We start from the raw sequence: 26,070 nt of genomic DNA, 5'->3' as shown, positions 1-26,070 counted from the left end.
GATTATAATTTATTATCGCTGTTTTTTAGCTGATCTAAAACTATTTTTGACATAAAGGGACACTTTTGGTTGCTATGGACAATCTACAGTTTGCAGGGAGAAAGAAACGTTTTTATTATATAAAATGACATGCATGACACAGGACAGACCACTAGGGACAGGGTGTGTGTGTTTTTTTTACATACAGTACTGTAATCTATAAGATTACAGTATACTGTATGTAAGGTGTTTGTTTACTTTTTTGAATTTGGCGCCGTTCTCCGTCCCCGTGCGTCGTAACGTCGCAGGGAACGGAGATCGGCGTCACACGGAGGCACTGTGTGAATCGAGCGAGGTCCCACTCGCTCACACAGCGCGGTGGCATCGCTGGATCCAGGGACAAGGTAAGTAACTTGTGCCTGTGGATCTAGCGAGGCAAGCCCGAGTCTGACTCGGGGTTTCCGCTCGCAGCAGGAAAATCTAACCCCGAGTCAGACTCGTGAAGACCGCCAGGCAGGTTAAAAAGTTAGTGTGTATGTGTGGGAAAATGTGCATGTTCCAGTGGGTGTTTGTCCTGCGTGATGCAGTATTGTGTTTGACAGTCTGGGAGTGCATCCAGTCCAGGGGAAACAAAGTACATGTCTGATAAAAAGAGTGGGCATGTTATGACTTTTTATACTAGAAGTTCCACACAGAGACTCACTAGTTGGACATGGTAGGCTTATTGTTCACATCTATTCACATCCACTTTTGTCCATGTATAATGTGTTTTAATGTCCAATGTAGTGCATTTACATGCGTGTTTTCTAGTTTTATTAGACTGGACATCACAGCGTATTGGCAATACACAGACATGATATGCCTTATTAAATATTATTGGTTCCTAGGACACATCTGTTTTGTGCTGCAACATATGCATTAAAATGTGTTGATGATGAAATGCTGCACTTTGTAGTTCTGTAAAAAAGGTACCCACAAGAACATGGTAGGAATTGTAGTTTTACTGAGGAAGCATGCGTAACAGTTTGTTTGCTAGGACTTGCTCAAGTTGAACATTAGTAGGAGAGAAATGAATGACATATCTTGGGACAAGTATTATAGTATTTACATATAGAAGGTGCTCCCATGGAACATGCTGATATTGCAGTTTCAGAGATGGGCAAATTGCACTAATGGTAAATGCTGGGATTTTACAGAGACAGGGCAGATACAAATGGGAAATACTGGGGCATGCAGTTCAACAGTGAGGGAAACTCACTGCAACCGTATTGCATAGTACTTCTGTACCATGCGATCTGGTGTAGACAAACACTGCATTTGCATACGGGGTGCAGATCGCAACTGCAGTGTGTTTTCAATGCGGTGCAGGAAATGGGTTTCCCACACCACGTTCTGGTGTGAACCGGTCCTGATAGAAGAGAGGATAGAGGGACATCCTGGGACCCATAGATTTAAATCTCTGCCTCAATTTTATCAATTATAGACATAAAAAAAATGCTGTTCTGCAGTTGTCACTCGCTATACATAGTGGGGCAGATCCACAAAGAGAGTACGCCGGCGTATCTACTGATACGCCGGCGTACTTTCAAATTACCCGCGTCGTATCTCTGTTTTGAATCCTCAAAACAAGATACAACGGCATCTGGGTTAGATCCGACAGGCGTATGTCTTCGTACGCCTTCGGATCTAAAATGCAATTCTTCGGCGTCCGCTGGGTGGCGTTCACGTCGTTTTCCGCGTCGAGTATGCAAATTAGCTATTGCCGACGATCCACGAACGTACGAGCGGCCGTCGCATTTTTTTACGTCGTCTCTAGTCGGCTTTTTTCGGCGTATAGTTAAAGCTGGTATTTTGCGGCGTATAGTTAAACCTGCTATGTTAAGTATGGCCGTCGTTCCCGTGTTTAATTTGATTTTTTTTTTTTTCGTTTGCGTAAGTCGTCCGTGAATCGGGATGGACGTAATTTACGTCCACGTCAAAACAATGACGTCCTTGCGACGTCATTTAGCGCAATACACGGCGGGAAATTTAGGAACGAAGCATGCGCAGTTCGTTCGGAGCGGGGACTCTGGTGTCTGTTTACACCTGACTTCCTTCAATCCTATCTGCCTACACGGAGGAGGACAGATCTTCTTCCGTTTGTCTTTAGCTGATTGGATTGGAGGTTGGCAACTGTAAATGGACACAAGTCTGTTTACACCAGCCGGTCCACGGACCATCTGATCGGGTCCGCCTGAAACTGACTGACAGACCTGATTGGAATGGTTGTCTGAAAGGGGCCTTAGATGTGGTGGCTGCAAGATTGTTTTTCCTTTATTTTCACTTGGTGATCTGGCTAGTAAGTCTGTTATTGTTCAGCTTCCTTTAACAGGCCAAGCTGTCCATACAAAGTAGCAGTTAGAGCAGGGGTGTCAAACTTAATTTCATTGCCTGTCACATCAGCATTATGGTTGCCCACAAAGGGCCAGTTGTATCTGTAAGACTGTATAAATGTATCATACTCTTTATTATATTAAATAATTGCCTCTGCCTTTGAATATTACTGGTTTTAGTAATAACTGTAGCAGATGCTGCAAGAAAAAAAGAGGGTCGCACTCTGCTGGTATCATCCACTAGTAACTTCATTGGAAACTGCTCAGAGGGAACATGGTTCTGCCATGGTGTTTCTTGTAGATACCAGCAGTGTGCGTAGAGTTGTATTATTCTCATAATTAAAAGTAAATGTCCAGAGAACCCCCCCCCCCTCTTGCATCAGATGTCAAGAGCCCCCCCACACCACCATCAGAAGTCAAGAGTCTTCCACCCTCCCTTACATCACAGAGCACCCTCTTTTTACCTTGTGCTGCTTCCAGAAAGAAGCTGGGGCAGACCTTGGAAGCAGAAAGTGCAGGATCTAGAAGAGGGCTGGGGTTAGCTGCCAGAGTCTGCTGAATGCTGAGACCAGGGGAGGCAGAGGACAAGAGTGTGCTATGGCTGCACAGAGAGGCGCAGGATCTGTAAGGGGAGTTCTGTCCTCTCTTCTGCTAACTGTTGAGACAAGATGGGGCCAAGACAAGGGGGGGTGCTGCAGCTGCAGAAGAGGTGCGAGGGCCACATGAAATGACCTGGCAGGCCTTGTGTTTGACACATGCGACTTAGAGGGTTAAGACAAACCATCCATAAGGAAAAACAAACTGTTTTTAATTTATCTGGAGTTCAGCATCAATATGTTAGTCAAGTCCATCTAAATCTGCTAGTGCATCTTATGCTGTGTACACACGATCATAAATTCCGACAAGAAAACCGTGGATTTTTTCTGACAGAATGTTTGCTTAAACTTGTGTTGCATACACACGGTCGCACAAATCTTTAGATTTATTAGAGAACCTGCTCTCAATCTTTTGTTGGCGGAAAGTCCGATGGAGCATACACACGGTCGGAATTTTCCAACCAAAAGCTCACATCTGACTTTTCTTGTCGGAATTTCCGATCCGTGTGTACACGGCATAACACTACCCTCTCCCCAGACCAACAATCCTGCTGTCCAAAGGTGTCTGCTTTACTTCTTCATCCAAAATGTACACACCCTAAGACAGGAAATGTGTTGCTGGTCGGATCATCAGGTAAAATAAAGGGAAAAAAGCCTTAAAAAAAAAAAGAAAAATAATGCAACCACATCTAAGGATTGGTAAGCTGCAATATATTAAATTTTTGGTTTTGGTTTTAAGTAAAGTTCTGTTGCAGGCAACTGAACTTCACATCTGACTTGGGTCATAAAATTAATGATGTTTTTAAATAAAAAGACATTTCCTCTTGGTTAAGGAAATTCCTCTTCAATAAATGATTTATATACAGTATATATTTAATAATATTTTAGCTTAAAAAATAAGCCCCCGCCGGAGTAAATTGGACCATGTTTCATATGGGTTTTTTGTCTTCCTCTGAATCAACTTTAAATATAGTATTGTGTATATATGGAAGATTTCTATTTGTTTTTTTCCTTTTGGTTGAACTAGATGGAATTTTTCTACTTGATTATATAAATATTAATAATCAATGGGTAACTTAGGGAAAGCAGTTGAAAAAGGACAGATTTGTAACTTTTGAGAATCATTTATACACTGCTGCATATTCGAAAAACAAAGACTTCTATTACCTTTTAACACATTTACAGTATAAATGTCCTATTAGACGAGTGTTATCAGCTAACACCAAAGGACCAACATATGACCCGCTGTCCTTTTTTGCTTCTTTTATTGAATTTTACAAAGTATACACAGCAAGTAAAGTAATTAAAGTCCATATACATAATAAAATACTTAATTGACTTTGGTTGTGTGATTGGGAGCTTCCAAGAAACCATTATCCCTGCTTATTTATATTTTTGTTATTAGATCTCTCTTGGACACCTAAACTGATCATAGAGATGATATGGGCAGCATCTGTCCTATGACTTGGTTGTCTTATAGTTCACTGCAGCTGCTGAAAGCAAGAATCGGGAGTTTGAAATAAGAGAGACATTTTGGGCCAGATTCAGGTACATCTGCGGCGGTGTAACCTATCACATTTACGTTACGCCGCCGCAAGTTTTACGGGCAAGTGTTTGATTCACAAAGCACTTGCCTGTAAAGTTGCGGTGGCGTAGCGTAAATCCCTCCGGCGCAAGCCCGCCTAATTCAAATGATCCGGGTAGGGGGCGTGGATCATTTAAATTAGGCACGTTCCCGCGCCGAACGTACTGCGCATGCTCCGTTTTTGAATTTCCCGCCGTGCTTTGCGCGAAATGACGTTGCACCGACGTAATTTTTTGAACTTCGACGTGAGTTACGTCCTTTCCTATTCACGGACGACTTACGCAAAAAAAATAAAATTTAAATTCGACACGGGAACGGCGGCCATACTTTAACATGGCAAGTCTAACTATAGGCCACAAAATAGCAGCTTTAACTATACGCCGGGCAAAGCCGACTAGCGACAACGTAAGAGAATGCGACGGCCGCGCGTACCTTCGTGGATCGACGGAAAATGCTAATTAGCATACCAGACGCGGAAAACTATGCGAACTCCACCCAGCGGGCGCCGAAGTATTGCACCTACGATCCGAAGGCGTACGAAGCCGTACGCCTGTCGGATCGAAGCCAGAAGCCGTCGTATCTTGGTTTGAGGATTCAAACTAAAGATACGACGCGGCAAATTTGAAAGTACGCCGGTGTATCAGTAGATACGCCGGCGTACTTCTTCTGTGAATCTGGCCCTTTGTTTTTTATGATTTGACCTAAAACTAAATAAAAATATTTTTGTCAGGTGAATACCTGTATTGCATTTTTATATATAGTAATTTGAGTCAGTTGTGCCTCTCTGACAGTTTTCAATTGTATATATCTTAACCCCTTAAATCCTGTTTGCAGACCTCTATAATTTAAGCTGAAATTGGCACTGAAAACTTTTGGCATGTAAACTATTCTTAATTGTGAATACATATTAGGTTCAAATTCTGCATTATTATTAATAGACCTAATATTTTAAATGTGCCATACAGGAAAAGATGTACAATTGATATCTTATTTGAAAAGACACATTTATTTAAAACCCTGGAAAATTATTTTGGCTTTCAAAACTGTAAAAAAAGAAATACATTTATATATATATATATATATATATATATATATATATATATATATATATATATATATATATATATATATATATATATACATACATATACATACATATATATAATTTTTGTTTTTAATTAACATTTTATTACTTTTTGTAATAACACACAGGACTTATACAAGTAGACGTCGTAGATGTGGAACTGGTCTGTGGTTGGGAGGGGGAAGTGCAGGGCCATCTCATCGCACTGCCCAGGGGCCCCAGCCGCACATGGGGCCCCATCAGGGCCAGGTCAGTCGCTCCAGTGATCGAGGATTGTTGCTGGTCCCAGGCACCTTTATTCAGGGACAATACAGTGTCCCGGAATGACACTGACTGCCAGCAAACCCAGACATAGCGCTGCGTGTCTAACTCCACCTGAGCCTTACTGGCCACTGATTGCTAGAGCCACCTGGCGTCTAGCAACCAGTGACGCCACAGGCGCGACCCCCTGCACACCGTACAACATTTAAATCGATGGAGGACCGCGATTCACCTTGTGCTCTCTACTAGGGCCAGAATAAGGGGAGGGGCAGCTGTCCAGGGTGTAGTGTTGTGTCGTCCTATGGAGGAGGGGGCGCCGGGAGCTTGATCGTATCTGACAGGAGTGATGCTGCTTTCATTCAGGTAGGTGGAGATTGTAATTGGGACACCTGATGTATGGGGACACTGTGATTGGGGAACTTGATTTAAGAGGACCCTGTGATGGGGGACACCTAATGTATGGGGATACCTAATGTATGGGAGCACTGTGCTGGGGGACACCTGATGTATGGGGACACTGTGATAGGGGAACCCAATGTATTGTGTTCTGATCCATCACATATAATTCAGATTAAAAAAACATTGAACTAAAGGCTGTAATGTAACAAAATAGGTAAAAAGCCAAGGAGGGTGAATACTTTTGCAAGGCACTATATATGAACACTGTGATGGGGGACACTTGATGTATGGGGACACTGATCGGGGAACCTGATGTATGGGGACACTGATCGGGGGAACCTGATGTATGGGGACACTGTGATGGGGGAATCCAATGTGAGGGGACCTGATGTAAGAGACACTGTGATGGGGGACACTTGATATATGGGGACACTGATGGGGAAACCCAATGTATGGGGACACTGTAACGGGGACACCTGATGGGCACTCTGATGGGGTGATATGATGTAAGGGGATACTGTGATGGGGGAACCCAATGTATGGGGACACTGTGATGGTGGAACCCAATGTAAGGGCACACTATGATGGGGGACGCCTGAGGTAAGGGGACACTGTGATGGGGACACCTGATATACAGTACAGTATACAGGGCCGTCTTTAACTTTGATTGGGCCCTGGGCAAACATTTCCTTGCCCCTCCCCCCCCCCCGACCCCTCTATTCTGAGACATGCAAAAAATAGCAGGTAGACTCAAAATCAAATATAAACGTAAACTGCGCCAAGTAGGAAACCAGATATCGGGCTGGTAAAAAGCAATGATAATAGATAATATGAATAAAAGCACATTCAGTCCAATAAAAAGTTCGTAGCAGCACCACCATGTGTCAGCAAAACTTCAGTGTGAACACACCACCACCAAACTGAAAGCCGCTTACCAGAACCACCCAAACATTACGCATGTAGACAGATTCTATTCAATGGGCTCCACATCAGATTAGCATCAGACTGGGGAGGGATCCAGGGAGCAGATCTCAAATTGCACCACATCGATGATTGAACATATCCTCGGTATATAAATAAAAATGGACCATAGCATGATACCGTACGAAATATTTAATAAAAATGCATAAGACATGTACTTACAAACTTCTCATGATTAAAAGCGTGTATGTATGCCGGCCGGCAATAGGAGCCCTTCCTCCTTCAGATGGAACGCGGTGACGTCAGTGTGCGCCTTCCCAGACAACGTTTCGTCATTAACAGACGTTCTCAATGGGGATCCATTGACGAAACGTTGTCTGGGAAGGCGCACTTTGACGTCACCACGTTCCATCTGAAGGAGGAAGGGCTCCTATTGCCGGCCGGCATACATACACGCTTTTAATCATGAGATGTTTGTAAGTACATGTCTTATGCATTTTTATTAAATATTTCGTACGGTATCACGCTATGGTCCGTTTTTATTTATATACCGAGGATATGCTCAATCATCGATGTGGTGCAATTTGAGATCTGCTCCCTGGATCCCTCCCCAGTCTGATGCTAATCTGATGTGGAGCCCATTGAATAAAATCTGTCTATATGCCTAATGTTTGGGGGGGATGTAAACTACAGGGCATGTGATCTATGTGAGGATGACGAGAGAGAGGGGGGATCTGGAGGATACGCCGGACCTGAACAAAGGTAACGCTCCCTGTGTGCCTGGATAGGAGGAGCGGTGGGACATCTGCATAGAAGAATCAATTTCTTTATTTTACTCCTGCAGCCTCTTAAAGCCAGCTTATCCTCCTCTCTCCCACATTCAGAGGCTGCAGGAGTAAAATAAAGAGATTGATTCTTCTAAATCCTCCCATCCATCTACTTTCTGCTGCCCCATCTGTGCTCTCAGGCGTCCCCATGTTCTCACCACCACCCTCCCCCCCAGTGCTCTCTGACCCCCCATGCTCTCAGGCACCCCCATGTGCTCACCATCACCCCCCCCCCAGTGCTCCCGCCCCCCTCATGCACTCTCCACCCCCCCAGTGCTCTCTGACCCCCCATGCTCTCAGGCGTCCCCATGTGCTCACCACCACCCCCCAATGCTTCTGACCCCCCATGCTCTCAGGCGTCCCCATGTGCTCACCACCACCCCCCAATGCTTCTGACCCCCCATGCTCTCAGGCGCCCCTCATGTGCTCACCACCACCCCCTGTGCTCTCTGACCCCCCATGCTCTCAGGTGCCCCCATGTGCTCACCACCACCCCCCAATGCTTCTGACCCCCCATGCTCTCAGGTGCCCCCCATGTGCTCACCACCACCCCCCAGTGCGCTCTGACCCCCCCATGGGCTCTCCACCACCCCCTGTGCTCTCTGACCCCCCATGCTCTCAGGTGCCCCCATGTGCTCACCACCACCCCCCAGTGCTCTCTGACCCCCCCCCATGCACTCTCCCCCCCAGTGCTCTCTGACTCCCCCATGCTCTCAGGCGCCCCCATGTGCTCACCATCATTCTCCCACCAGTGCTCTCCACCCCCCCAGTGCTCTCTGCCCCCTATGCTCTCAAGCGACCCATGTGCTTGCCACCCCTCAGTGCTCTCTGACCCCCCCATGCGCTCTCCACCACCCCCCAGGTGCTCTCTGACCACCAATGCTCTCAGGCGCCCCCATGTGTTCGCCACCACCCCCCAGTGCTCTCTGACCCCCCCATGAGCTCTCCACCACCCCCCCCCAGTGCTCTCTCACCGCCCATGAGCTCTCCACCACCCCCCTGTGCTCTCTGACCCCCCATGTACTCTCCACCACCCCCCCAGTGTCCTCTGACCCCACATGAGCTCTCCACCATCCACCCCCAGTGCTCTCTGACCACCCATGCGCCCTTCACCACCCCCAGTACTCTCTGACCCCCCATGCGCTCTCTGACCCTCCCAGTGCTTTCTGACCCCCCATGCGCTGTCCATCCCCCCAGTGCTCTCTCTCCCTGTACTTTCAGGCTCCCCACCTTGCTGTGCTTTTTGCGCCCCCCCCCCCCTGTGCTCTACAGCCCCCCAGTGCTCTAAGTTTCCCCCCATGCTCTCAGGCTACCCCTGTGCTCTCCTGCCCCCCCCCGACCCTGTGCTCTCAAACTCCCCCCCCCCCGTGCTCTCCAGCCCCCCCGTGCTCTCAGCTTCCCACATGCTCTCAGGCTCCCCCCTAGTGCTCTTAGGCCCTCCGCCCTGTGCTCTCAAACTCGCCCTGTGAACTTCAGCCCCCCAGTGCTCTCAGCGCCGCCATGCTTTCATTCACCCCCCATGCTCTCATTCACCCCCTATGTGCTCTCAGACCTCCCCCATGCGCTCTTCACCCCCCCCCAGTGCTCTCCCATCTGTGCTCTCCACCCCCCCATGCACTCCAGTCCCCCCCCCCACAGTGCCCTTTACTCCCCTATGTTCTCCAGACCCCCATGCTCTCTGCTGTCCCCTTGTGCTCTCCGCACCCCCCCATGCTCTATCTTTCCCGGTCCTCCTCGCCTCCATTAAGATGGAAATTGGCGAAGGGGACGGTAAATAAGCCATGGGCTCCTCAATCTAAAATGCCCGGGCCTATTTTTTCTCCCAGTCCGGGACTGGAGCTCGGTCTGTGTTTGGCTGCAAGGTCCTGCTCCCCTAGATCGGCTAATGTGATAGTAGATTGAATCAGTGTTCTGCCTATCACATTAACCGGTCTAGGGGGCGGGACCTTGTCACAAGGTGCCGCCAAACACAGACTCCGCTCCATGACACACAGCGGAAGATGCACGCTGTGTGTGAGATACAAGAGGAGGAGAAGGAGAGCGCTGCAGCCTTGGCTTAAAGCGGCGCCAGGAAGTAATAATGGGGGCACAGTAAGGCTGCAAGTGATGGGGGCACAGTAATGCTGCACTGATGGGGGCACAGTAATGCTGCACTGATGGGGCACTGTAAGGCTGCACTGATGGGGCACTGTAATGCTGCAAGTGATGGGGGCACAGTAATGCTGCAAGTGATGGGGGCACAGTAAGGCTGCACTTATGGGGGCACAGTAATGCTGCACTGATGGGGGCACAGTAAGGCTGCATTGATGGGGCACAGTAAGGCTGCATTGATGGGGCACAGTGTGGCTGCGTTCACAGGCTCAGTGAGGCACAGATGGGTACTGATATATGCTTTATGTTACTATTGTTAAAGTTGTTAATATTTATTTTTGGAACGTAATTCTGCTTAAAATATTTAACAGTGTAATTTCATGAGATAATTTACATGTCGTGTTTAGGGGCGGACTTAGGGGTAGGGCAGGGGAGGTGTTGGGTGGGCCAACTGGTGGCGAGTAACTCTTAAGGCCTGGCTAGTGGCTCAGGACTTGAAATTTTGAGCCCTGGGTTACAACACATAATTTTTGGTTGCTAGAGGTTACTGCACATTATCAGCACTCACTGATTCATTGCTAGAGGTTACAGCACATCTTTACCGCTTATTGATTGGTTGCTAGAGATTAAAGCAGATCACTACTGTTCGCTGATTGGTTGCTACAGGGTAATGCACATCATTGCCACTCACTGAGCAGTGGAGCATTCCCAAATAATTGATAAAGTAAAGCGGCACACTAATACAAATACTACAGGAGAGGTTCAGAGACTGTAGACAGACTGCAAGAGATTACCAGAGACTGTGGACATACAGCAGGAGACAACCAGAGAATGCAGACATACAGCAGGAGACAACCAGAGAATGCAGACATACAGCAGGAGACAACCAGAGAATGCAGACATACAGCAGGAGACGACAACCAGAGACTGCGGACATACTGCAGGAAATTACCAGAGACTGCTGACATACTGCAGGAGACAACCAGAGAATGCAGACATACTGCAGGAGACAACCAGAGACTGCGGACATACTGCAGGAAATTACCAGAGACTGCGAACATACTGCAGGAGACAACCAGAGACCGCGGACATACTGCATGAGATTACCAGAGACTGCGGACATACTGCAGGAGATTACCAGACTGTGGACATACTACAAGCGATTACCAGAGACTGCAGACATACTGCAGGAGATTAACTGAGACTACGGACATACTGCAGAAGATTACCAGAGACTGCGGACATACTGTAGGAGACAACCAGAGACTGCGGACATACTGCAGGAGACAGTTAAAGACTATGGACATGCTACAGGAGACCATCAGAGACTGTAGACATTATACAGGAGACAGTCAGAGAACTTTCAGCAACGCACAGCTTTACAGTTGAATAACACAGCTCAGGGTTTAAGCAGTCAGGCATTTTTTTGGGTGTAAGGACATACCTGGCCAGCCAAGCTCACTACATACATTCAGAGGTCCGTGGGCAGGGCTTCCACTCTATGCTCCACCCTTAGCATACAGGCTGCATGGGTTGGGGTTAGACCTCTGTATTCCCTCTGTATTCCCAAGTCATTATAGAGGGGGCAGGGCGGGGAGCCCCACTTGTTGGGGGCCCGTGCTACCCATGAATTTGGGGCCCTGATGATGGCTTTGCAGAGTGCACAGAGGACCAAGAGGCTGTATTCCCGAGCTAGCCAGCAGATAGCAGGCGGGGAGCTCCACTGACGCTCTGACCTCGCCCCACGCAGCCTGTATGCTCAGAACAGTGAACGGAGCTCCCAGCTCCACTGACACGCCCACTCTGATCACTGTTCTGAGCATACAGGCTGAGTAGGGCGGGTCAGAGCATCAGTGGAGCTCCCAGCCCAGCCCCCTCTCTGCTGGCTAGCGCGAAAATACAGCCTCCTGTGTCCTCTGTGCACTCTGCAAAGCAGTAATCGGGGGCCCCAAATTCACAGGTAGCACAAACCCCCAACAAAGATTTGGCCCAGGGCAGGTGCCCCGTTTGCCCTGTGCTAAAGACGGCTCTGACAGTATATAGGCACTGTGATGGGGTAACATGATGTATATGGGCACTGTGGTGGGAACACCCAATAAATGGGCACTGTGATGGGGACACCTGATGGGGACACCTGATATACAGTATATAGGCACTGTGGTGGGATAACATGATGTATATGGGCACTGTGGTACGGACACCTGATGCAGGCTGGTAGGGGCCCCTGTGCATTACTTTGCTAACAAGATGGCCCTGGGGAAGTGGAAAGTATATGCCAACCATTTTATCTGTAAATGCATGGTGCTCAATGCTCTAGAGAAGGGAAGCAATATTCAGCTATACTTTTAAAATGTGTATGTTTGTAAGAGAATATTAAAAGTAGTCCTTAACCACTTCAATACAGGGCACTTTCTCCTCTTCCTGCCCAGGTCAATTTTCAGCTTTCAGCACAGTCGCATTTTAAATGACAATTGCGCAGTCATGCTACACTGTACCCAAACAAAATTATCATCATTTTGTTCCCACAAATATAGCTTTCTTTTGGTGGTATTTGATCACCCCTGGGGTTTTTATTTTTTGCTAAACAAATAAAAAAAAAAAAAAGACCGAAAATTTTGAAAATTATTTCAAATTTTTCTTTATTTCTATTATAACATTTTGTAAATAAGTAAGTTCTCTCCTCCACTGATGAGGCTGCACTGATGAGGAGGCACTAATATGCAGCACTGATAAGTGGCACTGATGGGCACTCCTAGGTGGCACTTATAGGCGACACTGATGGACACGAATAGGTGGCTCTGATAGGCAGCACTGATGAGGAGGAATTGGCAGGCATTACTGATGGGCACTGATTAGCACTTCTAACTGAGTTGCTGATCTCATAAATGCATGCAATGAGGTCTGAACTCACATCCTGCATACTAATTCCTCATAGGTGACTGCATGCATTTTTCTAAATCCCGCAATAACTTGCAGCAGACCTCCGCAATGTCTCCTGGGAACAATGACAAAAGCTCCCAGGAGACATTGCGGCATCGAGGAAGTGACTGAATACCCGCACACTACCCAATGAATCCATATACAGGAAGCGGCCAGTAACATAAAGGATTACTTAGGTACAGTGGATCGGGAAAAAAAACATGCGGTTTAGTAATTATGCATATGAGCGTATCATTTTTTTTTTTGGTGGGAGAGTGGATCTTGGGTGGGAGTTCCCACACTTTTTTCCCCAGGACTTGACCCCTGGTCTGATCATACAATGTATGAACAGCGATCAGTCATTTCCCCTAGTGAGTCCACCCCCCTACAGTTAGAACACACCCAGGGAACATACTTAACCCCTTCCCCGCCCCCTAGTGTTAACCCCTTCCCTGCCAGGGTAATTTTTATAGTAATCAATGCATTTTTATAGCACTGATCGCTATAAAAATGACAATGGTTCCAAAAATGTGTCAAAAGTGTTCGAAGTGTCCGCCATAATGTCGCAGTACCGAAGAAAAAAAAAACGCTGATCGCCGCCATTACTAGTAAAAATATAAATATAAAATAAAATATATATTAATAAAAATGCCATAAAACTACCCCCTATTTTGTAAACACTATAACTTTTGCGCAAACAATCAATAAACGTTTATTGCGATTTTTTTTTAATGAAAAATATGTAGAAGAATACATATCGGGCTAAACTGAGGAAAAAAAATTGTTTTTTTTTATATATTTTTGGGTGATATTTATTATAGTCAAAAGTGAAAAATATAATTTTTTTCAAAATTGTCGCTCTATTTTTTTTTATAGCGCAAAAACTAAAAACCGCAGAGGTGATCAAATACCACCAAAAGAAAGCTCTATTTGTCGGGGAAAAAAGGACGCCAATTTTGTTTGGGAGCCACGTCGCATGACCGTGCAATTGTCAGTTAAATCGACGCAGGGCCGAATCGCAAAAAGTGCTCTGGTCTTTGACCAGCAATATGGTCTGGGGGTTAGGTGGTTAAAATTCTCTTTGGACGGGCCCCACCGAACATCATTATATGTCCCCAGTGCCTCAGTGAAGGTAGGCAGCTCTCTGTTTGTCACTCGAAGATGTGCAGGTATTTTATCTGGCCGCAGAGTCTCAGGAGATACAGAGCTTCAGCGGGACATGTCTGCCTCAGCTGTCTCTGCGCATGCGCCCCCAACCGCCTATTCAAGAGAGAATAAATTCAGTTCCTCTAATCTTTCCTCATAGCTGAGCTCCTCTGTGCCTCTGATCAGTTTGGATGCCCTTCTCTGCACTTTCTCCAGTTCTCCAATTTGCTTTTTATGAACTGGTGCCCAAAATTGAACTGCATATTCCAGATTAGGTCTGCTAAGGATAACCATTGATTTAGATGATGATCAATCATTGGATCGTGTTTAAACTACTAAAGTTTACTTAAACAATTGTTGCTTTAACCTCTTGGTGCCGACCGCACGCAATTATGTGCAGAGAATATTACAAAAACAGCTGTGCCAAGAGCGCGCTCCTGGCACAGTTACCGTTGGCCTATGATTAAGCACTAATTTATAGTGCGAAACGCGTCAGCTGTTTTACTCCCGTGTTTTGTTCTGTGACTTGTAGTGCATTTTTCCTTTTTTAAATAAAGACAACCATCAAGGCTTTTTGGAGTGCGGCTGTCCATATTTTTTTTATTCCATTTGTTGCCTTGTACATTGCCAGCACCCTTGATCTCTTGAGACCATACTGATCATCCTTACACAATCCACCTGGAGCGGTAACTTTCTTTCTTACCGGTGGCCTACGATTGGGAGCTTTCTGATTATGTGACTGCCATGACAGCCAATCACGGTGGTCACATGAACATATACTATGCCCCGCCTCCAGGCATCCTTAACCTCTTAAAGGGCTGGGAGGTGCCGGCTCCAATGGGTTAACATGCTTGCTGTTATTACCCAAGTATGCATGTTAATGCATTCAAACTAATGAGGAAGACACCACATGCACATATAAATCAATAGATTATTCCCTGAAATATAAAATCTAACCCTTGCCTGAAATACAAAATGACAAGTTTTGGTTGGACTATGCAAATAATAAAAGATGGTATGCTCCCTTTACATTTGTAGGCTTTTGAGAACATGTATTTTTTTATTTTTACTCAGCACTTATTTAGTAGTGACTAAAACTGTTTAAAACAAAAAGTATTTACATTTTTGAGAGCCAATTTTATATTATACATGTTTTAATACCAGAGCCCTGACTTGTGTACATTGCTTTCCTCGTGCCCTGTCATCTCAAAATCCTTTAATCTACTTTGCCATTATGATCAGTAAAGACAGGTATTTTACTTGCTGTTTCGTACTTTTTGAAAGTAAATGTTATTTGAAAATATAGAAATTAAAGTGGATGTAAACCCACTCTCATCCTTTCTAAACTACTGCCATAGTGCTGATCTATAAGGATATACATGCCTCCTGCATGTATCCTTACCTGTCAAATGTCTCCCCTCTGTCTGTTATAAGAACTGAAAGCTGGAGCTCGTGGGTGGAGTCGTGATGTCAGTAGACTCCCCGCCCACCTCTACATTCCCCTTGTCAACATGCATTTTCTCCAGTGTATTCCTTACACTAAATTCTGCTATGATCACTAACATCCAGTCAAAATCCAGAAAAGTAACCACATAACTTCAGAAAAGGAGTGGGGGTGGGAATTAAAAAATAATGCCTGTCTCAAGCTAGTGCATGAGATATGTAAAAAAAACTTTATATTTATAGCTCTAGCATCTCACATATAGGAGACATGGGAGGAATTTACTGGTCAGTAAATTAGATTCAAACGCTACACAACCTATAGTAGAGTATGCATGTGTGTATAAAGCCAACACTTTTTAAGTCTTGGATAATGCGGGTAAGCATTATAACCCCTGCCAAGTTTTTATTGCTCTGTGTCCTCTTTAGGGAGATCTACGCTCACCAAATTTTGTGTTGGTGTAGGAACATGAGTAAACCTGTTATTGTGACAATTCTCTAATGCCCTGTACACACGATCGGTTCGTCTGATGAAAACGGTCTGATGGACCGGTTTCATCGGACGAACCGATCGTGTGTGGGCCCCATCTATTTTTTTCCCCCATCGGTGAAAAAAAATAGAACCTGTTTTAAAATTTTCTGATGGTTAAAAAAAAACGATAGAAAAAAACAATCGTCTGTGGGGAAATCCATCGGTCAAAAATACACGCATGCTCAGAATTAAATCGACGCATGCTCGGAAGCATTGAACTTTATTTTTCGCTGCACGTCGTTGTGTTTTACATGACCGCATTGGACACAATCTGATTTTTAACTGATGGTGTGTAGGCAAGACTGATGAAAGTCAGCTTCATCGGATATCTGATGAAAAAATCCATCGATCCGTTTTCATCGGATGAACCGATCATATGTACGTGGCATAAAAGTGGATACCCTTTGCAATTTTTGAAGAGATTTAGGCCTCGTACACGCGACCGTTTTCCTCGACAGAATCCATCAAGAAACTTGGTGGCAGAGCTTTTTTGCCGAGGAAAAACGGTCTTGTGTATGTTTTTCATCGAGGAAACTGTCGAGTAACTCGACGAGAAAAAAAGAGAACAAGTTCTCTTTTTCCTCGACGGGAGACTCAATTCCCTCATCGTGTTCCTCGTCAGGCTGGTTTTCGACGAGAAACACGTTCGTGTGTATGCTAAGAAACCCGCGCATGCTCAGAATAAAGTATGAGATGGGAGCGCACCTTCGGTAAAAGTATCGTTTGTAATGGAGATAGCACATTCGTCACGCTGTAACAGACTGAAAAGTGCAAATCGTATCCGACCAAACTTTTACTTAACACGCAGTAACATGAGATTAGCAAAAGCAGCCCCAAGAGTTGTGCCAGTGGAATTGAACTTCCCCTGCCGTTGTATGTGTTGTACGTCACCGCGTTTGAGATCGAGGAGATTTGGTCTTGACAGTGTGTACGCAAAGTGTGTACGCAAAGAAAGCTTGTCAAGTTTCTCCACAAGCCTGACAAGGAACTCGTTATTTCCTGCTGTGTTTCTGGGACAGGAAGTGAAGGTGAAATCTTCCTGATGGGACAGACACAGAAATTAAAAGAAAACTATCAGGTGTCCTAACCATTCCAAAACGAAACACAATGTTTTGGCTTCAATGGTAGTTTTTTTTTTAAGTTACTAATACCTAAAAGAAGATGGCGGCTGATGCCCCGTACATTACTGTGGGTAAAACCAGTTGTGTTTTTCTTTTGACCTTTATTGCCCATTAGTATTCACAGTTTTTACAGACTGTCAGAGCTACACCACTTACATGTAGCTGTAACATATCACCATAAACAGAAACAAATGGAATGTCTTTGTTATTAATGTAACTCACTATCTGTTCTTGAATGTGAATAAGACATCAAAACAAGTTGTTTTTATTTCTTTATTTACTGTTCTTTGCAGATTCTGGTCTCAGCAGTCCCCTCAGTGACCATGAATTTGACTTTGAAAGTTAGTTCCTGTCTTTTTGTTTCAAATTTTGTTGTTTTATTTTACCACTCCAGCTACTGTTTTAAGATCAACTTCATCCATAATTGACATTTCAGTTTTGTGTGGTGAGTGGCAAGAAATTAAAGGGCAATTTCTTTTAGCTCTTGTGGACTTCACTAGCAAGGTATCTCTACCTGGATTTCCAGTTCTATCCAACTGATTTGGCCACTAGTAAATCAACAGTTGGTGCCCTTCTGTCCTAGTGGATTACCTGTATTGTAAATTGACAAAGTTATTCGTAAATCTGTCTGCAGGAGCGTGACACCTTCATTGTTTATGGCCAGTGACATGTTAATTTCTGGAGCTTGTTGGCCCATAGTCTTTGGCACACAAGGCCTCATCCCTATGCTAGAATTGTTTCTTTTACACATACACAGGGCTGTTCTTTGCTGTAGTTGTCTTAACCTAGCCTACTGTAGCATAATATGATGAAATTAAGATGTGATGATGCAAATAGAGTATTATGGGCAGTAATTATGTAGGGAAAAGCTGCCCATTTGTCCTTGCTGCCTAGAAGCATGGGTCTATTGTGCTGAATGGTAAATATGTTCCTTCACATAATTAGTCTGAAGCCTCGTACACACGACCGAGTTTCTCTGCAAAAACCATCAAGAAGCTTGCTGTTTTTTTTTTTTTTTGACGAGGAAACCAGTCGTGTGTACACTTTGACGAGGAAACCGTCGAGGATCTCGTCGGGCCAAAAAGAAAGCATGTCTTCTTTTTCCTCGACGGGAATGGGAAAATTTGGCTCGCCGAGACCCTCGGCAGCTTCACAAGGAACTCGACGAGCAAAACGATGTGTTTCGCTCGTCGAGTTCCTCGGACGTGTGTACGAGGCTTTAGAAGCACGATACTGTGAGAAAAACCCACAACTGGAGGTCTTGAGAGATGCTAGAAGCCAGTGAGCCATTCTTGTTGCAGTCATCCAGAATTAAAATATCAGTTTTCGGGGGAGTTGACCTTTCAGTTTCTCATTGTTTTTTCTTTTCACCCTATTTGTTTAACTTTATGTCTTTTGAACCTTTCACATTCCATTTTTTATTGCAAAATATTTGTGCTTGTCTCTGCTATTCTGCAGTTTTGGATATAAAATGTATGTACAATGTGTTGTAATTTCTTAAAAAATTCTGCTCTGTTGCTAGTGTGTACTTCCACTGCATTTTCATCACTTCCAAAACCTAATTCTACATTATTTGTGACAAGATATTTGCTGCTTGCTACTGAATGTGCAGTTTACTGTATTCGTTGTTGGTCTGTTACAATTCAAACTCGGGTACACTGCAGCCTAATAACCTTCTCATATACATATATAAAAGACATGGCAGGCAGACATTCAACAGTATTCAGACTCCAGAAAAACATTTTGTCTGCCAACATACATGTTTACTCACTTGGAATCTGCATGGTATACAAAGTACAGGAACATCACATGTATCCTTTTTCTCAACCCAACTTGCTGAACTCACAGGTATTGTAAACTCTAATATAATGGGCATCTACAGTATGCTCTAGTGCAGGGGTGCCCAACCAGTGGCCCGGGGGCCACATGTGACCTGTAGAGCCCTCTGTTGTGGCCCACGACCTTCTGCTTTGGGATAACAGGTTCGCAAGCCCAGATCGCCGGTTGCTGACCCGCCATCCCAGAGAATCAGTGTTCTGAATGAAGCCAGCGGTAGAGGAAGCAAGCGGCTGCAAAGGGAGCAGAGCCACATAAGCGGATGCTTCCTGTATAGCGCCGGCTCCTGTCTCAAGTGGAGTGATACCAAATGCTATCTGCCTGGGACAGCAACAGCAGGGGATACCTGAATGGAAGACTGTTATTAAATGTAAGTTTATTACTAAAAACTGTGTATATTTGGGCATATCTGTTCTGCAGTGGTTACTTGGCTGCTTTCAAGCTGATCCGCAGGTGCAGTGCACCTTCGGGTTACCTGAGTCATAGACTTCTGTTATTACCTGTGGGTTTGGTGTGCTTTCAGAAAGTGCGCCACACCTACAGGATATAATAGATATCGATGGCAAAGGGCAGCTAACCCAGGAAAGCCACAGATCCACTGCACTGCACCTGTTAAACTGCAGCACAGCAGTGTGAAAGCAGCCTTATGCCACGTACACACGATTGGAAATTCCGACAACATAACCGTGTATTTTTTTTACGACTGAATTTTGTCTCAAACTTGTCTTGCATACACACGGTCACACAAATGTTGTCTGATATACGGAACGTCAAGAACGCGGTGACATACAACACATACGACGAGCCGAGAAAAATAAAGTTCAATAGGCAGTGCGGCTCTTCTGCTTGATTCCGAGCATGCATGTTTTTTTATGCGTTGCAATTGCATACAGACAAACTTTTCTTGTCGGAAAAATTGAGAACCAACTCAAATTTTTGCTGTCGGAAATTCCGACAGAAAATGTCCGATGGATCCTACACACGGTCAGAATTTCCGACCAAAGGCTCACATCGAACTTTTCTTGTCGGAATTTCCGATTGTGTGTCATGTCATATGATTGGTTCAACCCACACAGACCCTCCATTCATCTCTATGGAGCGGAAGATGTAAACGGACTTGTGTCCATTTGCACCCACCTACCTCCAATCCACAAAAAAAACAAAAGGGGATCCGTCCCCTTCCATCTGGTTGGATCGGATGGGAGGGCCCACAGAGTAGAGTGCGCTGTGTCTGTGTCCGCTCTGCATATACAGAGTGGACACGGATCTGTCTTCTGTCCGCTCCACTTATTGTGGCCCGTGACCAGTTACCAAGTCGCTTATGTGGCCCTCGCTCTTCAAAGGGTTGGGCACCCCAGCTCTAGTGGGTTACTGGTCTGAAAGTCATTTGCATTTAGGAAATTCATTTTTTACTTTTCGAGATCTCCTCCATTTGTTTATTTTATGTTTACTGCATTATTGACGATTATCTCCTTTTTCGTTTTGGTATTATTTAAACACAACACATTTCTAGTCTGTGTGGCTGTATGTTTGTGTTTGAGCCTTTGTATGTAACCCAATGGCAGTACCCCAGAGATGCTATAGTCTGATATACAGTGATTAGTATTTTGATCCTTGGTTTATATAAGAAATGCATTTGCATACCCTAGGCATGCAGTAAAAAAAAAAAAAAATATGTTTTGAACAAAGTGGGGTATCGCTGACTGTGACTAATGAGACTTAGGAGACTTCTTCAGTGGCACCAAGCAATGCGGGGAACTATTGTCACCTGGATAGGAAGTCACAGATGGCAGTAGCAGAACTCGACCAAGGCTCTAACCTTTCCACACTTCTGTTAAAACATATTGGGGGGAGGTTTATATTTTTTTTTACTTTTCTCTTTCCCTATTGTAGAGATTTCACATAGTTTGATGCCCCCTCACCCCCTGTCACTAGGACAGGAAGTGAATAGAAATCTCCCCAATAGGTATACAGAAAGCAATAAAACCTATGATTCTAACCCTGCCACCCTCTTTTCAAAAGTGAATATTGATGTTTGATGAGACAAAGCATAATGGACCTGTTGCAAACATGCATGCTCCTCTTCTGTTTTAAAGGTATTGTTTAGAGCATAATATTGTGATATTTTTGATTTAGTAAGTAATTGAGAGCTCTGTTACCTAGCATTCCCTAATCATGATTTCATACCGTAGGTGTTGCTTTTTACATCTTGCCTGTAAAATGTATATAGAAAAGACCAGTTTTGTATTTAAGTAGAACTGTTGCCAGGACATTCAATTATTGTTTTTAACATCCTGCAAATGAGCTATAAATCAGTAAGTGAACTCTGTTGCTGCATGCAGTGTGAAACAATTAATTCTCAAAAAAGTGAAGCAGTTTAGTTTTCAAGTGGGGTCCTAGGACTCTGCTCTCCTTACAAGGCTGAAGGATGTCAAGTCACTGTTGGGAGAGAGGAGCCGAAAGGGCTGAACTTCTGACATTGTGTATGAAATGTGATGCGCTAAAAAAAATGTATTAACTTATAAATGTGTCAAATTTCATGTGTCACTAAACAAATAAACAATGCTAACGGACAGAGCTTAATTGATCCAGGAGAGTGTTCACGAGTGAGTTGCCGGCCTCTGTTCCCTTTCCCCACATGGCTGTCTACGCTGATTTGAAATGTCAGGGGAGGTGGCGGCTTTTAATCTGGCTCCTTAATGGGAGTGAAATGTATGCCATTAATAAAATTTGTTTTATGGGTTACACTATGAGGCTTTCTTCTTTTTTTGAGTTGAGCTTTGGTTTGAAGTACAATGTTTTGCCACCTGCTGTGAATACCTGCATAGCCATCAAGTACACACACAGCCATCTCGGTTTCCGGATTGTTTTAAAACGTAATTAGCCTAGTTTTAATGTAAGCCTACAACCATTGGGCATTCCTGGTGGCGGTCATATGTGTGCCTTTCTGGATTACTATTTTTCTTGGAACTTTAACCACTTCATTACTGGGCACTTAAAGCCCCTTCGTGCCCAGACCAATTTTCAGCTTTCAGCGCTGACACATTTTGAATGACAATTGCGCGGTCATACAACACAGTACCCAAATTATATTTTTATAATTTTTTTTCCCACAAATAGAGATTACTTTTGGTGGTATTTGATTAGATCTGCGCTATAAACAAAAAAAGACAGAAAATTTTGAAAAAAAAAAACCACAATATTTTTTACTTTTTGTTATAATAATATCCCAATAAAAAAAAAATGTCCTCGGTTTAGGCCGATACGTATTCTTCTACATATTTTTGTTAAAAAAAAAACGCAAAAAGCGTATATTGATTGGTTTGCGCAAAAGTTATAGCGCCTACAAAATAGGGGATAGATTTATAATTTTTTTTTTTTACTAGTAATGGCGGCGATCTGCGATTTTTTTTTTTGTCAGGCCTGCGATATTGCGGCAGACGTATCGGACACTTTTGACACAATTTTGGGACCATTCACATTTATACAGCGATCAGTGCTATAAAAATGCACTAATTACTGTATAAATGTGACTGGCAGAGAAGGGGTTAACACTAGGGGGTGAGGAAGGGGTTAAATGTATTCCCTGGGTGAGTTCTAACTGTGTGTGGAGGGGGACTGACTGGGGGAGGTGACTGATGCTGTGTCCCTATGTACAAGGGACACAGCATTGGTCTCCTCTCTCTCTGACAGGACGTGGAGCTCTGTGTTTAAACACAGAGCTCCACGTCCCTGCTGTCACCGCCGATCGTGGGTACCTGGCGATGCGCTGGGCACAGTGTTTCCCCGCTGCACGCCCCCAGCGGCGCGGGGGAATGTAAACAGGACGTCCAGGGACTTCCACCCTGGAAGTGGTTAAATTCAACACTGGTCACAGATAAGTTTGCATGAATCATGAGTGAACACAAACGTATATGGACTTGATGTTTTTTATTTGTTGTTTATCTTTTTTTATTGATTGGTTGCACACATTGATTGCACTTTAGAATGATCATTCATGGAAAAGTGTGCATGGATCACATGTGAATATGAATTTATATGTTCTTTATTTATGTTTATTGCTGTTTATTGATTGGTTGTGCATTTTGATTGCACTGCTTTACATCAATCGTTTTTTATTGATTGTACTTTGCATTTGCATTGGCTGCAATTTTTACATATTGTCTGCATTTTTGGTCAGTTTGCAGCGCAATAGAGATCATTTGTTTGAAGACGCATAAAATTGGCATGTTTATAAGTTAATTCTTTTTTTTAGCACAGTATTGTTCTTGATGCACAAACCTTTCATTTATATTTCAGTTGAAAGAGGTTAGTGAACTACTAACATCAAACTGAAAGCAATTTCCACTTTGAACTTTGAGGATGAATTGTTTCATATTGCCTACAACTACAGATGTCAATAGGGGATTATTTTTTTGCTGCTTAAGGATATGTAAATATTTGAATGTCCATAGTCTGGCCAAGAATCTATTTTACGTACTGTCCACAAAATGTAGTAAATTGTCATGTTTGTTTTGTACACTAATAGGGTCTGAAATATTACAAACATCCCTGACATGCTCATAAACAACATAACCAGTTCCTAATTAATCAGTCACTGGTGACAGTAGGGTGTGGAAGTAAAAGGTCATACCAAAACATGATTATCTGTAACAGAAAATTAAATGTATGTATATTTATTAAAAAAAATTGATGCTTCAAGCTTATTTAATAGCCGAGAGATTGCTGATCCTAAATATAAAGTATAGTAGGAATGTATACATACTGTACAAGCTTTTTTGGACACTTGACCTTAAAGTAATATTGTCAGCTTTTTAAAAGGTAGAATAGATTGCATGCCTAACAGTAAATACAACACAAGATGCCCGCTATTACATTTCAAATCAAGAAAAGCCTAATTTGTTTCTAGTTGCAACTAGTTTTAAGTTGTATTTCCAAGTCCCTGTCCTGTGAGACTGCTGTTTTTGATCACTCAGAACTCATCATTGTACTCACCATAGGTATCAGTAGCGCCAGGCACCTGATGCACATGCCCCCCCCCCCCCCCCATCCTTTTCCTGGTGCCCTGGGTCCCAATGTCGTCACCACCCCATATAATTTCTCCATTTATCTGGCTGCATGACATGATGCTTCTGGGCAACCACAGTTCTGTCTGTTCAGACCCAAAAAGGCTTTCAGCAGGGCACAGCCCATTATGCCACTCTTCCTCAGGGTTGTTTTTTTCCCTGGTAGAAGTGGCCAGCCATACCATCATTGGAAATTAAGAAACAAAAGTGATGGGTGCTGTGTGTTTGTGTTTGTGTCTATGTGTGTGTTAGTTTCAGGGTGGATATAAATCGATGAGTACAAAAAAAAAATCAGATTTTTCTTTAAGCCTCTTCAGCTGTAAGTTGTGACTTACCACACGCAGGTTTTTGTTCTGTGGGCCACGAACTTCACTTCCTTTGTGTTCCCAGGTCTTACACAATCCTACCAAAGGAACTGCTACCTACCCTTTCCTAATATCTGCTTTAAAGCATAATATTCTTTTTTCTAACTTAACCACTTGCCGATGGCCCCCTGCATATATACGTTAAAAGAATAGCACGGCTGACTTTGCTGTTGTGCGGGCGCACGGTCCAGCGATTGTGTCACAGAGCTGCAAAACAGGGAGATGCCTGTGTGAACAAGGCATTTACCTGTTCTGCCTTGTGACAGGATACTGATCTACTATTCCCTGTCATCGGGAGCAGTGATCAATGTTGTGTCACTGGTAGCCCAGCCCCCACACAGTTAGAATCACTCCCTAGGACACACTAAACCCCTTCCTCGCCCCCAGTGGTTAACCCCTTCCCTGCCAGTGTCATTTACACAGTAATTAGTGCATTTTCATAGCACTGACCACTGTATAAATGACAATGGTCCCAAAATAGCGTCAAAAGTGTCTGATGTGTCCGCCATAATGTCGCAGTCACAATAAAAAAAAATGCAGATTGCCACTATTGCTAGTAAAAAAAAAAATATTAATAAAAAATGCCATAAATCTATCCCCTATTTTGTAGACACTATAACTTTTGCAAAAACCAATCAATATGCTTATTGTAGAAGAATACATATCCGCCTAAAACTGAGAGAGAGATTTTTATTTTATATATTTTTGGGGGATATTTATTATAGCAAAAAGTAAAAAATATTGCTTTTTTTTTTTTTCAAAATTGTCGCTCTTTTTTTGTCTATAGCACAAAAAAATAAAAACCACAAAAGGTGATCAAATACCACCAAAATAAATCTCTATTTGTGGGGGGGGGAAAAAGGATGTCAATTTTGTTTGGGAGCCACGTCGCAGGACCGCGCAATTGTCAGTTAAAGCAACGCAGTGCCAAATCGCAAAAAACGGTCCAGTCATTGGGCAGCCAAATCTTCTGGGGCTGAAATGGTTAAAGGGGTTGTAAAGGTAAAAAAAAAATCCCTAAATAGCTTCCTTTACCTTAGTGCAGTCCTCCTTCACTTACCTCATCCTTCCATTTTGCGTTTAAATGTCCTTATTTCTTCTGAGAAATCCTCACTTCCTGTTCTTCTGTCTGTAACTCCACACCGTAATGCAAGGCTTTTTCCCTGGTGTGGAGAAAGCCTCTTGAGGGGGGAGGGGGTGAGCAGGAGTGTCAGGATGCCCACTAACACACAGCTCCTTTCTCTATCTGCAAAGTAGAGAGTGTCCTGACTTGCCTGCTTGCCCCCTCCCCCCTCAAGAGGCTTTCTCCACACCAGGGAGAATGCCCCGTATTACTGTTTGTAGTTACAGACAGAAGAACAGGAAGTGAGGATTTCTCAAAAGAAATAAGGACATTTAAAAGCAAAATGGAAGAATGAGGTAAGTGAAGGAGGACTGCACTGAGGTAAAGGAAGCTATTTAGGGGGGAAAAAATTATCTTTACAACCCCTTTAAACCAGTTGTAAACATTGAGCGTGTTACACACACCAG

General features: G+C 43.9%; 1 protein-coding gene across 18 annotated transcripts in view; it reads left to right on the top strand.

Moving 5' to 3' along the window:
• Positions 1 to 26,070, top strand: part of PTPRS (protein tyrosine phosphatase receptor type S) — a 565,376-nt gene that overhangs the window by 372,765 nt on the left and 166,541 nt on the right. The window contains exon 26 of one of the 18 annotated variants that reach the window (XM_040322492.1): positions 17,567 to 17,614. The exons of the other annotated variants lie outside the window; for them this stretch is intronic. Within the exon in view, the coding sequence (XP_040178426.1) occupies positions 17,567 to 17,614 (48 nt within the window). The remainder of the gene's footprint in view (positions 1 to 17,566; positions 17,615 to 26,070) is intronic. 18 annotated transcript variants of the gene reach the window in all.

Source organism: Rana temporaria, chromosome 1 (assembly GCF_905171775.1).
Source record: "Rana temporaria chromosome 1, aRanTem1.1, whole genome shotgun sequence".
NCBI classification, from domain to species: domain Eukaryota; kingdom Metazoa; phylum Chordata; class Amphibia; order Anura; family Ranidae; genus Rana; species Rana temporaria.
Note: the sequence above shows the minus strand (reverse complement) of the source record. Positions and strands in the feature narration are given on the sequence as shown.